General features: G+C 38.9%; 3 protein-coding genes across 4 annotated transcripts in view; 2 read left to right on the forward strand and 1 right to left on the reverse strand.

The window, feature by feature from the left end:
• Positions 1-1,381, forward strand: part of LOC108237326 — a 5,421-nt gene extending 4,040 nt beyond the window's left edge. Inside the window, exons 6-7 of the mRNA XM_017418671.3 lie at positions 548-661; positions 771-1,381. Coding sequence (XP_017274160.1) covers positions 548-661; positions 771-818 — 162 coding nt within the window. The 3' untranslated portion in view covers positions 819-1,381. The remainder of the gene's footprint in view (positions 1-547; positions 662-770) is intronic.
• Positions 1,038-6,708, reverse strand: LOC112450584. The gene is made up of 3 exons (XM_025006512.2): positions 6,574-6,708; positions 5,040-5,179; positions 1,038-4,951 (listed from the first exon to the last, which is right to left on the reverse strand). Exons 1-3 carry the CDS (start codon positions 6,577-6,579, stop codon positions 2,485-2,487), a joined length of 2,613 nt encoding a protein of 870 aa, XP_024862280.1. The 5' UTR covers positions 6,580-6,708; the 3' UTR covers positions 1,038-2,484.
• Positions 6,709-12,185: 5,477 nt separating this feature from the next.
• The window catches only part of il4r.2 (interleukin 4 receptor, tandem duplicate 2), a 16,359-nt gene continuing 11,128 nt past the window's right edge, over positions 12,186-17,416 (forward strand). Inside the window, exons 1-9 of one of the 2 annotated variants that reach the window (XM_037979789.1) lie at positions 12,186-12,351; positions 12,569-12,686; positions 12,782-12,927; positions 13,020-13,162; positions 13,262-13,430; positions 14,208-14,298; positions 14,405-14,474; positions 14,723-14,775; positions 14,860-16,630. In XM_037979789.1, coding sequence (XP_037835717.1) covers positions 12,201-12,351; positions 12,569-12,686; positions 12,782-12,927; positions 13,020-13,162; positions 13,262-13,430; positions 14,208-14,298; positions 14,405-14,474; positions 14,723-14,775; positions 14,860-15,658 — 1,740 coding nt within the window. In that variant the 5' untranslated portion in view covers positions 12,186-12,200 and the 3' untranslated portion in view covers positions 15,659-16,630. Of the gene's footprint in view, positions 12,481-12,568; positions 12,687-12,781; positions 12,928-13,019; positions 13,163-13,261; positions 13,431-14,207; positions 14,299-14,404; positions 14,475-14,722; positions 14,776-14,859; positions 16,631-17,416 lie in introns of those variants that run through there. The other variant, XM_025006485.2, reaches the window with a different exon arrangement.

Consider the following 17,416-nt stretch of genomic DNA (forward strand, 5'->3'; position numbering starts at 1 on the left):
ATCATCAAAATTAAACGAAATAAACATTTGAAATATATGAGTTTGTATATAATGTATGAATATAATATACAAGTTTCACTTTTTAAATGGAATTACTGAAATCAATCTACTTTTTCATGATATTCTAATTTTATGACCAGCACCTGTAAACAACAAAACAGGATTCCAGGAAGACGAGAGGGCAAGACACTAGGGAAACTAGACAGCACATTGAAGGAAAACACAGAACGAACCAGCAGAGATGACCAGGTTTTAAAAGCTGAGGATGATTAGAAAGTGGACGCAGGTGACTGATTTTGGACGAGGGACAGGTGTGGCTGGTTGAGGCAGGCTGACAGGTACTGAGCAGAGGAAAGGTGAATGATGACAGGGAACACAAAGGGCACAGGGAACAAGACACCAAAACTAAACACAGGAACCAAATAACAGAATTAAAGAAACAAACTCAATACAAAAACAAACCCAAGACCCCGAAATCCTGACAAACAATGTTTTCATTACGTGATGATATGTGTTTTTTGAGTGTGACCTGTTTGTTTCTGCTCAGGTGATGGGGGTGACCTTAGAAGCAGTCCATGCAGTCTACAGTTTTGTCGCTGTAATTATTTTTATCATCATGTCAGTGTTAGCAGGGGCTGCGCTGCGCTCCACAAAAACTCAGGTAAAAACATGCAAAGACCTGTTCATGTTCCAATCAAAGCCACAATATGTCATAGACTTAAAGTTACACCAGTCGCACTAGTGAAGCATTGTTTCCCCTTTTTTTTCAGGCCATTGTAGTGATGAATGTGACAGCACCTGAAACACCAGTTGAATGACAAGCGCAAGAAGAAGATCTGAAACTAAGCAGCAAGGAAAAAAACAAAACAAACTTATTTGTCTGTTTAGTTTTAGATTTCTAAATGTGAACCACATCTTTATATTGTGATTGTGAACGATGCACCACAACTAATGCAACTAAAGTTTATTATGTACGGTGTTGTCTCTGGGTTTCAGTTAGTTCAACCACAACCATGTAAGCTCTTAACATTTCACCATTTTTACACCTGCACTCAGAATCAGCAGAACAACAAGCTTTCCTCACTGCCTGAGCTGCAGTCTGGAGTTAAACAACCTTTGTCCTCTTCTTATTTGCACTACATGTGAACATTTGAAGCAGCCACAGTAGAAGAAACAGCTAAACTGAGCTAACACTGCTAGGGCTCTTTATAAAGTGAACAGGAATCATAACTGAGCATTTCACTCAATGTTAACAGATAGTAATAGCTAAATTTGGAGTTTATAGATAATTTGTGAACACTTGTTGTTGCTGTTGTTTGTATTTTCCTATTTTAATCAAATACAACTTGTAAAAATGTATGTATTCTAAGACTTTATGTAATGGATTTCCAAAATGTTAAAATGAAATAAAAAGAAAATTACTAGGTTTGAAAACAATTTTAAAAAGAAAGAAAAATGTTGCATGTCTAGTTAGTTTTTTGTTGTTTGTTTTAGAGACTAGATTATGATCTGGTGCTAATTATTTCATTTGGAACTTACAGATATCCGTTTGTTAGCAGTCAGACAACAGACAGCACTTGTTAGATGTCCACAGCAGCTACATGTAGAGGTGCATCATTTGCAAAAATGCAAATTATGTGTGTGTGGGTGGGTGTTTTATGCATAAGTTGCAACATAACTTCAACTGCAGGTAAACTTTGACTTCATCCTTCTATAACAAAAAAGTTTATATGTAAGCTGTAGTTTTTTGATTTATGTATTTGATCTCATCTCATGATCATAATCATTACTTTTGCTGGTAGTAGGCCTATATTATAAACACAATAAAACCTTTTGTTGAGCTCTGCAGTCAGTAATCATAAGAAAACAATTCAAACAGAAATACTTTTTCTAAGCTAATGTTTATGGTTTCTGTGGCATACAAAACAGTCAGAGGGTGAAATATTGACATTTTCATCCAGCAGAGCCCAACAAACGTAATTGCTCTCTAGCTACCTGTAGATTGCAGGTCATTACCGTTTTTTGCTGTTTTTGATTTTAGTTCCAAAGGGAAGCATCAAGTTCAGTAACACCTAAATGCTGAATACGTTCTCCAGTGAGTGGCTGACTCTTTCTGTCTGATGTGTGGTCTCATAGGGCAAATAAACAATTTCTACGACTGTTAGAGCAATAAAAAGAGCTGCCAATATCCATTCTAGTAGTAAAAATATATAAATAACAAAATGTTAACGGATACATCTGATATACAATAATTCTTGAAGGAAATTTTACTGTTTTTACAAAAAATATCCAGAGCTACATTTTTTTGCTAAAATCTAGAATAAAAGTTGCAGATTTAAAAAGAAAAGTCACAGATATAATCATTTAAACTTGCAAGAAGTTACAGATAAAAGTCATTTATGTGATGCATCATTTGACAGGTCACCTCTATAAACAAAATGTCATCTTCTCTTGTTAAAACTGTATTTTAGTAAGAAACATATGTTAGTTTTGGGGCCTTTTTTCATTGTCTTTACTGGAAGAGTCCACAGGCTTTTGGAAGCCGTTTCCAAGCGTGCAGCGTTGGTGAACACGCATGTGCTCTGTGACACGGTATTGACGTGAAAAGGTCATGGGGCAGCAGGGACAGGGGAAGGGTCGTACGCCAAGGTGGCTCCGCACATGCCTGTTCAGAGAGCCTCGCTGGCTGAAGGAACGGTCACAGAGAGAGCACTGGAAAGGCTGGGGATGAGGAGCAGCTCGTTCTGCTGGCGTGCTGTCTGGAAGGCTGGAAGGCACGCAAGCAGACAAAGTGGAGGGCATGGAGTCTGTCACACTTGGGGTTGGACAGACTGACCAGGTGACGGTCTCAGAAACCTTTATAACATCAGCTTTTTGGTCAGCTTGAGCTTCTGTCCTGCATTGGTCCTTATCTGAAGAGTTTCTTTCCTTGTCATTTCTCTGTCCGTTAGTCTCATCGAAACCCTCATCCCTGGAAACAGAAGACTCTTTGTTCCTTTTTATGACCCCTCTCTCCTCTGTGTCAGATGTGTGTTTCCAGGGCAGCTCAGCACGTTTGGAGTTTAGGTTCTGCAGGAGAACCTGGTTGGTTTTCTCTGAGGAATTGTGCTGCTTCATGGCAAAGGAACCAGCCTCTTCCTCATCAGTTGAATCATCCAAACTATGAGAGCGAACGTGCTGAGAGTATTTGTAATTAGAGTCTTGGATCAATAAGTGTGTGTCCTGATGTGGGAAGCACTGATAATGAAGGTGTCCATAGTATGGCTGACCAATGGCTTCACTTGCAGAGTCAGACATGCTGTTTTCTATCAGGGTCATTGGAGAAAAGCACGACTCTATGGTCTTAGAGCGTGAGGTTTCTTTAGATTCAGAAGATGTGCAACATTCAGAAGCAAAGGCATCATCCAAACCTGATTCTGATGAGGTGGATGTGTTGTTCGATTTGTATTTATGCTGGATGGAAACGGCATCATTTCTGTTTTTTTCAGATCCACAATTATTTGAGCATTGATTGGTTTCAGATCCATGAGGCGTGCAGTTTTTGTCTTCCATGTCTGTTTTAGCAAGCAACCGGACACAGGAAATGAGCTCCTGTTTCGCTTCCACATCAAGACGTTCTTCACAGTGAAAGTCACTTCCTGCGCCGTCCTGCACAGGAAGTGAAACTACATTTCCCCAGTCCATAGTTAGTTCCTCTGTAGCTGTTGTCGGTGACTCATTGTGACATTCAAGACAATCTAAACGTTTGTGTTTGGAGGAAAAATGATCAAAATCACTTTCTGCTTGGCGCTTTAACCCTTTGCTCCTGTCTTTATTCTGTGGCACCAGATTCATGTTGCTGTGTAAAGGGTCACAATGAGCATGCTGATTGTTGTGGTCTATATTGTGTGTTAAACCCTTACAGGAAAGCTCAGTGTTGTTAGTTATAAATCCATCTGTAGTACTGCTGTTATGATTGTCATTCAGCTCAGGATGAACAGCACATACATTGAGATTTTTATTGTTTCTGGAGTCTTGAGTTTGTTCTCCATCTTGCTCTTTGTGCTCAGTGGTAATACCTTTGATGGTGTTGTCACTGCCTGTGCTGGAGGAGCGTGAGACAGCAGACCGCAACACAGCTGCTCTACTGCTGTGACGGATGACGGGCACTTCCCCATAACAATGATGTGGCAGTGTAGCAGAGGATAAGGAGGATCTTCTTTTTAATTTAGACGTTCCCAACAACTTGTCTTCTGAGCTGCCCTGCCAGACCTTTGGTTTTACAAGGCTGTCTGAATGACACTGATATTCATGTACTTCTTGGTTCACTCCAGGAATGTCATGGACCTCAACAGTGACAGGATTATTTAGCATCAAGTTTTGTTGAGTTGAATAGATTACCTGTCTTTCATCACTTGTATTAACTCTACCACTGCTTTTAAGTACACAGAAGGTACTTAGACTATTTAAAGTCCTCACATCTGGTCTCCTGGGATAGTTTGGATCATTTTCATCTATGCCCTTTTCTTTATTTTTCATCCGGGCCTTTTCAAATGTGGCTACATTAAGTGAATACTGTGGTCTTGTTTCTTCAAGTCTTCTAAAACATTGTGTTTTGGGTGATAATGAAAGATCACTGAAGGTCTTCAGATCGGTTTTGCAAGTATTATTAACGCCTTTGAATGAATGGATTTCAGCTCCATTTGAAGCGCTTCCATTTTCTTCAGCAATCTTCCGTCTCCAGGCTGCCCTCAGAGCCTCCTGCAGTTCCTTCATCTGCAGGTGACATGCAGCAGTGAGCAGCCTGTAATACTGCTGCTGGCTGAGAGAGCATGGCAGAGCCCCAGTGTAAATATAGTCCAAAAGAGATGCCAGAACAGAGTCAGACAGACACGGATCCTGCAGTTCCACCAGGACACCAGTAGAGGGGAGGATGGATGCCAACACTGGACTAGAAGCTGCCAGTACACACCTTGGAGGGTAAAAATCAACTGGTGTTGGGATGATGTATGGAAACTTTAAAGTATTTTTTTTAATTAGGGAAAATAAATGATGCTCACCTGTGTGCAGGGTATATCTGATCTGAGTTCTCTCTCTGTCTGAGCACACAGTCACAGAACTGACCCTGTTCTCGCTGAAGGTTCAGATGTGCCAACAGCGATGCTGTGTGGTGACCAACTTCCTGAACACAAGCTGTCACCTGGAGAAAATGATCAAACAGAAACCACACATCAGTGTATGAATCTTCTGTACGCCATCATCAAAGCATGGCTCTTTAGAGTTAAATGACAGATCTAAAGTTGTAGTCTAGGGGCTTCAAAAAGAAGAGCTGGAAAACAGACCATTGCAGTGCTTTTAATACCAAAGCCTGTCTGTGTATTACTTTGTTTCCAATCTAGAGACAAAAAGATAAAAGACTGATGTTAGCTTCAGAAATGAGAATAGATTTTCTGCTTTCAGTGAACTGAGCTCACCACCGCAGTTTAAAAAGTTTGGTTTGTTTGATTTTTTAAATACTGATTTAAGCAATTATTTGTTGGTGTGAGTAGTTGTCTCTTGTTTAAAACCTAATTTAAAAAATAGTTGAAAATTCGTTCTTGACATTTTCTCTGTGGCTATCAGAGCTCAACACTGCGTTTTATTTCTTACCGTACATGTCAGAAGGACAGTCGAAACATATATCAGATTTTCATTCACTATTCTACAGTATCACATGCTAAAAATAAGATGCTGAATGAAAAGAGAACTTTCACAGGACTGACTGAGAGGTTCACCACTTGGTAAAACACTGCAAGGGCAAGGTGTGGATATATAAATGACTTTTAAAAACTGTACATAAAAAATTAAGAGACATGTCTGTATACAATCTGAAGCCTAATACTAAACCTAACTTAATAGGAAATGACATCGTATTAATTGTAGGCCTTTTAGTGGCGGAACAATTAAAACAAACTCAACTTTATAAGTGCTCAAAAACACTTCCGATAAATTTTCATCACTGAATATAAGTTAAAACTCATCAGTGCAAAGAAAAAATATTTAAACATGCTCCCTTTTCTGTTTGTGAGTAAATTTTAGTAACACAAATTATGATAATAAGGGCATTAAATGTAAAGTGAGCATTAAAAAATAATTCTTAATTTTCAGTTACAGAATCAGTTTGTGGCATTGTACCGTTTTTGAAGTAATACAAGATTTAAAATGACTTGAAAATCCCTGAATTTAGATTTTCACATTTTATACAGGATACCATCATTTTAAAATCTGAAAGGTAAACATAATATGAATAATAAAAATGCAACACTTGTGCCTATTTCTACCAAACCATCCCGGAGATCGAAAAGAAAGACTTCTCTTTCATACAACAAATAATTGAAATCAAAATAACTTTTTTTTTTTAGGACTCTGAGCTGATTAACAAAACTGTGCTTTTAATATGTGTGACTGACTAAAGCCATTTAGTCAGTGAAGATCTGAATTTACCAATTAAATTACAACCCCAGAAAGGAGCAAAGTGTCTAAACTTTCACATGCAAGAGTATAATGCCATTGATGGTTGTTTGAAAAAGTTCATGTAGAAATAATTAATCTTACCTGCATTGTATCATATGAGAGGAGCAACAAACACCCGCTATTCCACTCTCGTCTCGGTTAAAGAGAAAACAGAACCTCCATGGAGAATATATAGTCCCAGTTTAATCTGTGTGCACACCGTCTCATTCGGAAAACAATCACACGCTTTTCATATTGGGAGCATAGCGTGACGTAGAGGTTCATGTGCCTAAAAGGAGTGCTGGCCTCTGATGTCAGAATCTCCATGGCCCGATATGGAGGGGGACTGACACCGGCCCGCAGGAGGATCAACATGAAACCATAGAACTACAACAAGCAGAGCCAGTATTCCTGCTCTCAGCACTCAGCAGGGCAGCTGTCTAAATGACACAGATTAAGACTCTCATTACCACTTATACCAATGTAAAAACACACCATACAGACTCACATTTAATCTGTTGTTTCTTGCAGAGAAGTCAAATCCCAGTCACAGCCTACAGTGAGCTTACACAGGGGCATGTAAGGGCAGAAGGTCTGAAGGCATACCTTAGTGTGTGTGCATGTGTTTTTTACGAATAAAGTCACCTTTTGTTAAATTACTGCAATTACTGCAACCAATTGCAGGTGTGAGCAGTCTATTTAAGTGGGCCACAGTCTTTACTTTGAGAAAGTGAAGAGTGATCATTCCTCTCTCATGTCTCCCTTGGGTGCAGGGTGCAGGGTGCCGTTTGGCTGTTTGGTTTCCCTCTTCTCCTTATTTTCAGCTAATAACGTTTATTTTTGTAACTCCACCTGTCTGTGTGCTACTCATTGCGCTACATCCATTTGAGCCAATGGGTCGTAACAAGGCCAAAGAAGAGGTGTTTGATGCATGGAAACATTTCTATGTGCTTCACTTCTACTGAGGGAAACTTCTTCAGTGTCAGAAGTGGGTTCCCATCAGCTGACCGTTTGTTGACAACTCCATACAAAGCCATTTCCCCACCCTTCGGACCACGTGCTCGTCATGACTTTTAATCCTTCCAGTGCTCTAGGGTTACAGCGACACCTCTCGCTGTCCCCGAGGTAGCCGTACATTCTCCCTGACAACTGTGCAATGGAAATACTACTGCAGCACACTGCGTCACATTGTGACTCATGTCAAGTTTGTCTCGTGACACAGATAAACCCCTCATTGAAATGAAATCAAATTAAATTGCAACGCTACATTCTGTTTCAAGTGACAATTCAGTTGTTTTGAAATGTGGTTCTATGGAAAAATACGAACAATTAATATCTTGCTGTAGATGGCTCTTTGAACAACCACAGTTTGGAGAAATTGAGTTTAATTCTGACAGAATTATACAGCTAATGGCTAGTTCAAGAAAGGCCTAGATTAAAGCAGATTACTGTGGTCTTAAAACATTCCATTCCAAAAACTTCATCATAGTTCTAACAAATGCTGTTTGCATTGTGATTTATTTTACATTACACAATTATTTACATAGATTTCCATGCTTGTCTGTTTTTTCTTTTCTTTTTATTAGAACAAAGCGTTCCCATTCTGGTCCCATTCCGACTTATTTGTTTATAATTTTATTTTAAAAAGATAGATGAGTCCCATTGAGATTACGAGATCTCTTTTTCAATGGAGTCCTGGACAAGATGGCAGCTGCTAGACGAGCTGTTAGTTCATCAGTCCTGTCAGAATTAAACCTTGTTTCTCCGAACTGAGGCCATACCAAGAGTTATCTACAACAGGTAAGATACTAGCCATTCAAAATCTTTCCACAAATTCATACTTGAATAGATTTGAACTTTCCCTTTCCTAAGAGTTTCGAAAATTATTCCATTAAATACTGTGCATATAGATGTCCTTAGATTTCAGAACTAATGCAGCCGCTCTCCTCAATTAGCATAAAGTTTTGTAATAAAGTCAAGGGTATTCATCTATTCATCTGTTTTCATCATGTGTCCATAACCAGCTGAGTATTATTGTGGGTCTTGCCTCACTGTCATCCCAGGTATTCTTGTGACCCTACACTGTGAATCTCAAATGAAGGCCAAATAATAAAACCCATCATTGTTAAATAAACAAACAAAATAAACAAAAAAAAACCTTCCCTTTCATAGCAGGTATGTTATTGCTGCTACAATTTAACCAAGAATTGCTCAAAAAGGGAAATGTATTTAAAAACTGCAGCAACACAAAAGGTATGGAATAAAAAAAGATAAACAGTGCTTAAGAAACAAGACAGACAGGTTTATTAAAAGAAAAGTTATTTGTGCCACAGAGAGCTCATTCCAGCAGTGGGCACCCTGATGACTGAAAGCCATTTCATGGGGTGTAGTTTGATCTCTGGGCACCATCACCTGAGTAGTCACTGCAAACCCAAGATGCCCTTTAAGCTCTCGTACGAACCAAGACCATTGAGAGACTCAGTTTGTGAGTAGGGCTGGTTATGCAACAGGAAGTCAGTGCCAGGATTCCAGAAGCGGAGCAACGTGGTCTCTCTCACACAGAGTAAGTTCAGTTCAAAGTGGCCTGAAGTGTTTCCACTCACTGGGTGAGCAGTCACATAGCTCACATGCTGTGCAGAGGAGACTGGACACACAGCCAACTGCAGCTTCTAGAAACAACTGAACATCTTCAAATCACAGCAGTGTAACAGTTAAGTAACTGCTTCATCACACAGGCTGCCACTCCCTCAGAAAGGTTTTAGCTAGTATGAAGACCTCTCATTTTTACACATCAACCACCAGACAAATCTTATTTTAAATCGATGATTTAATTTCACGCATGAATAAAACTGTCAGTCCAGAATGGGCTCTCTAAAATATTTTTATGTATCTTTGTTGTTTTTGTTGATGTTTTCTTAGCATAAAATAACGAGCAAGAATGATTTGAATTGTACAAAGCCACTCTGCCATGAGAAGCCCAGCATGAACATGCCAACCAATAACAAAACTTTAAAAATGGAAGATTGAGATTTTTATTGAAAATTTAGTGGTGCTGACAACAAAGAAAAAGAGAGCGAAATCTATACAAATTATTAAATTTAAGCCACATTAATATTTGGAAAACAGCTATTTGCACTAAAAACTATCAAAGACATGCTAAATGCCAATCTGCAGATGGAATCAGAAAAATCAGGGGACAAGGAAAAGTTATTAAAGCTAATTTTAGTTTCACTAATTTTCAAGGTTCTGGATAAACTAAGAACTGGTGCCAGAACATTATTAGGAAACTAAACTGGCTATGACTGTCTGCACAGCTCAGTTGGAAACTTCATTCATTTGAGGCCATTTCAAAAGAGAAAAGTTGTTGTCTGAAGAGTATTTCCTTGCAAAGTGTGAAGTGCTTTTGTCTAAACGGTCCTGTCTGAAGACACACACTCAGTCATGCCATAGACACCTGACCACATACCAACCCACCCTCTGCTTCACATTCAGGAGGCCAGCTGTGTACGAGATGTCCAGTTTCCTTTTTAACTCATGTAACATCATCTTCGTCTTGCTCTAATTCTCTTACTCACAGCTATTCTTAGCTCTTTGGCATGACATTGTCCTCTCTCTACCACAGTGACCCTGTATGATCACACACAGTGGCACTAAGAACAGCAGTTCTGCTCCAAGGCCAAGCTGCTGCTGAAAGCAGTGCCAGGGAGCATACACACACACACACACACACACACACACACTTTCCTACAGTGGCACCCCTCCCTCAACATAGAGAAGATGTTATGCACATTTTTGGCCATTACATCCTTATTAAAAACGTTTGCTGAAAAATTTTAACACATCTATAAATCAAAACAATTCTTTTTAGGACCATTTATAAATGTTAAAAGACTCAAGAGAAGAAATTAAAACGAGTTACTGTCAGTATGATCTTCAGTTTGCTCCAGTTAGAAGCCTCGCTGCAGCGTTTTGTATCAGCTGAAGAAAATCAAGGGCCCTAAAAGATGCATTACAATAGATGACTAGAAAGAAAAGCATGATTTCCAAATCATGTTTTGACTCCAGCCTTCTTAATTTTTAAACATGTTAAGTTTATGTTATGCTATCTTCATAAATATGAGAGGAGAGCTCACCAAATTTGTAAAGACAAGTAACAGAAGTCAATCTAACTGCTGGGTTTGGGATTTCCAGGTTAGTTCTTGCTGTCTGTTTTTCATATTGCACATTTGAACTTGGTTTTATTTCACCAAGAACTTCACAATCTTTGTTGCATTTGTCTAAAAATTCTGTGAGGCTCTCAGATAAAGGTAAATCCTCCCATGCTGATGAGCTTGATGAAATGGATCTGGTGCGTTGACTTGTAGATACCTCCTTCTGAGTGAGGCTGTAACTTTTGTGGACAGCCTGGAACGGACTAAAGGTAGTGTTCAGTCTGAGTCTGTTTCCAACAATTGGTCCTAAACACAAGTTTGGATATCCAGTAAATGATGGAGTACTGTAAAAGCTCTTCTCTGAAGGGAGAGGAGAAGTTCTTTCCTCTGTTACTTTATGCTTATCCAGCTCAGGGTGTGATGTTGTGCTTTTTACTGTCTGTTTGCTGTCGTCCTCTCCCCTGTCCTGCGTACTGCAGCCTTCCTCCTCCTCCTCCTCCTGCTCTGCTGATGACGTCACGACTCCAAGAGATTGTTCCCACAGAGGAGTGGGAGTGAGTCAGAGATTTGGGTCTGGTGTTCTGACTTGTAGACAACTCTTCCTGAGTAAGGCTGTAGCTTTTGTGGATAGGCTGGAACGGACCTAAATCTTGTGTTTTAATACAAAAGTGAAACTTGCAGGAGATTTCAGGGTCATGAATAGAAGGAGAAAGCCATATTAAAGCTGAACTAATACGTCTAAAATGAGAAAAACAATTCTGTAAACCCAGTGGGCTGTACCACAAATCATTGCAAATTAAACTTAAAGAGAAAAGTGTGCAACTTGCATAACATCTTTCTTCTCATAAACACAAATGTTTTTTGGTGGTTTTGTTATGTCACAATATAAACCAAGAAGTAACTGCTCACCGAGCTCCTAGCTGGAAGAACAGAGTCATAAAAAAATAATAATAAATGAGCTGAAACCACTTCTCTCACAGAGGCAAAACATTATCTCTAATTTGTGGACGAGTCATTGAACCAACTATTATGCCACTCAGTCTCAATCACTTTCGATCATGTTTTAAAAATGTCATTATTTTCTTAACAAAACCTGACAGTAATAATATCAAATATCAATGTGCAAATATGTTATATATTTAACAAAACGTTTGTAAATTAAAAAAAAGCGAATGGATTTTGCTTTAATTCTTAAAATGTGCATAAATTATAAAACATGGACTGTTTTAGTTTGATGGATTTCTTATTAAGAGACATCCACTGCTTGTTGTTTTGTTTTCCTTAGAAGATGAGTCAAAGGCAAAAAAAAAAAAAAAGAATGACAAGACTTCATGTGAACATGTACAACAGAAATTATGTTTCCTTATCTTTGCACACCAAATATGGTCGCAGTTCTGCAAATAACCGGACAGAGTTTTTGTTCCCGGAGCTGCACCTGAACGCGTCATTGGTCTGTTGACGCTCCGCGGTTTTTATCTTAAAATAAAATCATTTTTACCCTAAAAAAAAACGAGGTTTTTAATGTAAGTAGGAAGCCGTACGGGTGGACACCGCCTCCTCTCTGCTCTCTTACAGGAAATGGGAGTGGAGGAACAAACTTCCTCAGAAGTCGTGGCTCCGCAGCGTCTAGAAAAAAAACCATCAGGAAGAAGAAGTGCGCAGTTCGGCTGTCAGCGGCGGATTGTCGGACCTGCCGCGTGTCTCTCCAATCCAAACGATCAAATACCAGGTGATGGATTAAGGAATTTGTCTCATTTTGGGATTTATTTTGAAACTTCCAGACGAGCTCGTCCCAAAAGAATGGCTGTCCTCCTGCTTCTTCTATTAGGACACTTTGCGGCTGCCCATCTAGGCTTTGGTACATCCAGCAGGCCGTTTTTAAATAATTTAGTTCTATGGAGAAAGAAATATAAATAACACTTTCCTGTAATGTCTGTTTTGTGCAGGAGATGATGGAAAACTGAACCTTGACTGCACTAAAGACGATGAAAAGATATTTTGCCAGCTGGAGGCAAAAGAATGCTCTGAATACAATTTGACCTTACAGGATCACTATGACTCTTTGTAAGTTTTTGTTATTTGTTATGTTTGTTGTGTTTTCAGAGTAATTTTATAAATATTTGTGATAGAGGTCTTACCTGTGGCCTTTTTCTCCACAGAGAGGAGCTCTGCCCTCTTCAGCCGTGTAACAGTGAGAAGTGTTGCTGCTTCTGGACTTTTATTAGTTTCGAAGACAGTTTTACTGCGAAAGTCAGGAGAGACGGCAAAGAACTGGAGGAGAAAAATATCAGCCCCACAGAGAGCTGTATGTTGAGTTTTCTGAAACTTGTTCACCTCCTGCAGAGATGATCTGAGAGCAGGTTCAGATCCTGACTTTCCTTCCTTCTGTTGCTACAGTTAAACCAAAGGCTCCAACCATCGAATCAGTGACTGAATCTAATGGAAAATTGAAAGTCGGGTGGAAAACAAACACGAAGGAGCGGCTGAATCCTTACTTAACTGCCGAAATAACCTTTATTAAAAAAGGAGACATAAAGAAGGTAGGACCAGCTCACCAGCTGAAGTGGTTGGTTTGAAAATAACACAGATTTAATGACATCTCTGTTTTATTTATTTCTTTTTGATCATTTCTTTTTCAGCACCGGGTTTATGAAAATATCACATCAGCTATGGAAAATGGACTGCAGTACTATGCAATAAGTAGTGAAGACTTGGATTCAGATACAACATACATGATCAGCGTAAGAAGCTTCAGTAAACTGAGTGGGAAGCTCAGTGACAGCAGCAACGAGTGGGAATTTACAACCTGTGAGTATCACCATTGATCAGATCCAAACCAATTTTGAAAACTTGACCATGTATATGAGAAGATATGGATATTTACACATTGTAAACAATATGAAATGGTGGCTTGTGAGTCCTCGCTCACATCTGACATGCTTTTACGCAGTATTCATCAATTGGTCCGTTATTTGATTCAGTTAATATAGGACACTCCTGACTATGTTTCCTGAAATGACAGCTGAGTGTTGTTGCAGGGTTGAACCGGTTAATGTGGAGAAAACATGAAAAGAAAACCTGTAAAAATGCCGGTGAAACCCTCCCCTTATGGCTATTTGGATTTACAAATAACCATAGGATTCTAGGTCAGAAACATGAAATAGCAAATTGATGGCAGTGTAAAGGTTTATAAAATAGTGTTTGCACAAATTGCTGTAAGATGTTTTGTCTTAGAATTGCTCCGACTGGCCTTCAGAGTGAAACTCTGTTTCAGCAAACCAACATTGTTCAAAGAGCTATTTATAACAGGTAAGGTGCTAGTTGTTCATAACCTTTACACAAAAAAAAAACACTTCAAAAGATCTAAACTGACCAGGTCACTTAAATACATTTTTTAAAAATCTGTAGGAACACTGTAAGACAGATCCTGAATCTAACACAATGTTTCCATTGAAGAGTTGGCGAACAACTCGAGCCTGTTTGCAGATGACAGATTGTGTTCTTTCCTCTCGTTTTGTTTCTCTGCTGTGTGCCGTCTGTACAGATGGTGAATCTTAAACTCGCTTCATGTTTGTCACCTCACAGCCTCCTCCAAAGCCCTGGTCTGGGGTCTCATCCTTGGCCTCAGTGTTTTTGCAGTCATCCTGAGTGCTTTCATGTTCTGCTGTTATGTAAAGTAAGACATGCAGATAAAAACACATTTACATTGTTTCTCTGTCTGTGTCTCTGGTCTTATTAACTCAAAGCTTCAAGCCCTGACTGGCGTGTTCATTTGATTTTAGGTCCAAGAGAAAATGGTTGGACATATATCCAGAACTAAAGTTGACCGTGTTGCATTTATCAGGACCATTGGTGAGACGCCTTCTGATGGAAATGTGTTAATTTGAATTAGTCTCATATAAGCTGTCATGTTACAATGTCAAGGTTTTAATAAAACAAACAGAAACCAGCAGCTTTGCTGCACTGTTTGTTTTAGCTCAAGTTTACCTGACTGTACTGTAAAAAATGAAGAGTTTGTGACAAATAATGCTTCTAATAATGCTTTTAAAAGGTATTTTCACTGTAGGATGATATCATAATATTTTTTTTCTCTATTCCAGTTCTATAAAACTGAGCCAATCAAAATATCTGTCTGTGTTCCAGAAGAAGAAATGTAAGTTGGCTGCACACACATTTGTAAATGCATTTCCTCTACAGTGTAATTTTATTTGTATTCTAAGTGTTTGTTTCTTTTCAGGTCAAAGGAACAAGAGAGAATCAATAATGACAGGAGGATAAGCAAAGAGCTAACATCACCTGAATTACTAGAAGCTTTGCAAAAACCGTCCATTAGAGTCTTTCCTTCACTCAAAGAACTGGTTTCAGTTAGTCTTTCTCCAGGTACCGTGGATGAACAAGGTTCTGGATTATCTGACATATTCAACCACACCTATTCTCTGTTTTTACCAAACTTTTCTGGTGAGAAGAAGACTGAAATGCTTTCCGTCTTTGAGTGCTCTTCTGACACGAGCAACACTGTAAACGATCCTGACCGACAGACTTGTTTATTTCCTGCACAAGATACTTCTTTTGTGCCAACAAAGATGTCGTATCAACCATGCAAAGCAGATCGTTGGATATTTTCCCCCTCAGAAGGCTCCACCATCCTCAGTGACACCAACAGGAGCATTGTTGATGAAGTGTTTGAGATGTTCGGTGAGAAAGCTCCCAAACTTGGAAACTCCGGCTACGGCTGTCCTGTAGAGTCCCCCGGGGTTCTTCAGGTGAACGTTGATTACCAGCCAGTTCCAGGTGAAACGGAGCAGCCTGATGTTCTGATGACAGAAAAGCTGAATAATGATACCAGGCATCTTTTAAACAAGTGTCCAGGAGAAACATTTAATAAGGTCCCTCAGCCCTGCTTTAACCCCTTCACTGCTGGTTTCATTAATAATACCCAGAATCCTCAGGGTCACCCGGGACGTCTGCTTCCTTTTCTGCCCATGCCGCCTGCTGACAGCACTATGAAAGTAATCAGCGACTATCATGGAGTGTAGCTGACAGGACTTATTTTGAAAAGAGGAACCCGTGTGCAGAGTTTACATACAGGTTTTGTTTAACCTGTTTTTATGTGATCAGATTATAGGAACACATGATGTTCGCCTCTGTTTGTTGAGTGATTTCAGGTCAAACTTTCAGAAACTCTGAATGGCACTTGAGTTGATGTCTCTGCTGCGATACGTTTGTATCAAAGATTGCCAAAGACAGTATTGGATGTTTGTCCTTTATTTTCTCTTTTGTTTTTTTGAGCACTTGTGTACAGTCCTGGATTTCATGATTTGCTGTAAGGTAAAGTGATTATAAAGTTTCTACATAATGTGAAATATCTTTTACAAGCACTTGAGTAAATTATTATCAGGTAATGCAGTATATCTAGGTCATGTCATGTTCAACCACATTTTGTTTTTTAAACAGTCTCTGAAAAGTGCATTTCATACAGAGCCCTTGCTGTCTGTACCATATTGTGACCTGTTTTAATGTAAATTTCCTTTTTTTTTACCAGTTCCTAATGTTTGACAGAACTTATGTTGCAGATCAATATTATCTGACATGATCTCATTGATATAAACTCAGAACAAGGTTGTGATCACAGATTCTGACTCTCCGGTGATATTAGGAGTGCTTGGACAATCCTACCTGTGGTCCTGACCATGCTCTGTAGATGTTTGCAGGTTTTGGCAGAGCTGCTGTCATGCCACGTAGTGATGGAGCTGAAAAAACTAATGTGGATGTTTTTATCTTTGCCATAACATTAAGCCTTTATTTGACTGATTACTTGTCCTTTTTTTTTAGCAGAACTTTAAGATTTTGCACATGTTTTTCCTTCTCCATACAATGACTGTCTTCTAAAACATTTCATTGTAACAAATGAGGTTAAAATGTATGTCTGACTCCATGGTATGTATATCTGAGTTTGCCTGTTTCATACTTCTAAACATAAAATTTCACAGCACTTCTAATTAAAAAAATATATTTGAAAGCAAATAATTATCTTTCTTTTGATGGGAAAGTGCCTCTCTGATACATTTGTGACATATGTGGAAATCCAGATATTCATATGTAAATGTATTTTAAAACAACATAGTCCTTAATGCATTGTCTCAGTACTTTCTGCACCATTTTTCAACCTGTTTGCAGGAATTTTCTCCCTCAGGTGTTAAAGTTGAGCCATGATTTGCATCATCTCTCATACAGACAAAAGGATGTGAACGAGGAATATAAAAGTACACTGTAGTAGACGGTAAGACAAAAAATAAATGACAAAGAAAGAGCCTGAAGCAGCCTCTTCTTACTTTGGTGTTTTCAGGGGTTTTCCTCATCAGCATCTGCACCGCTCTGTTCCACATTCTGCTCTGTGGTGATTGACTTGTCTGCCTGCACTAATTTTCCCAAAATGACTAGTTTATTTATTCCTACCCAGGGGTGGAAATTAAAAAAATTGTCCACCAGCCATAGTGGCTGGTGGACAAATAAAATAAAATAGCTTCTCATCACAACACCTAATTGGTGTTAGACTGCATGTATTCTGTTGTGGATCGAGTGCATCATATGGGTTTGCAGTGAACTGTTGTAATATTTTTATGCGGGTTTTCTCCGCCTGAAAGTGGTATTTCGCTTTTATCTAAATAACATTCGGGTTGAATGTTATTTAGATCATTAATTATCCAACAACTAGTTAATTTACCAACAAGTCTTTAACTGTGTTTATTCCTCTCATCATGGACAACAAGTCCTGTGAATTTGGAGACATTTGT

The sequence above is a fragment of the Kryptolebias marmoratus genome, linkage group LG15 (assembly GCF_001649575.2).
Source record: "Kryptolebias marmoratus isolate JLee-2015 linkage group LG15, ASM164957v2, whole genome shotgun sequence".
Lineage (NCBI taxonomy): Eukaryota > Metazoa > Chordata > Actinopteri > Cyprinodontiformes > Rivulidae > Kryptolebias > Kryptolebias marmoratus.

Excerpts from the sequence above, each read along its gene's own strand:
- LOC112450584 (XM_025006512.2), bottom strand. Across the intron at positions 4,952-5,039 it reads CAGATATACCCTGCACACAG|GTGTGTACTGGCAGCTTCTA; the intron begins GTGAGCATCATT and ends TTACCCTCCAAG.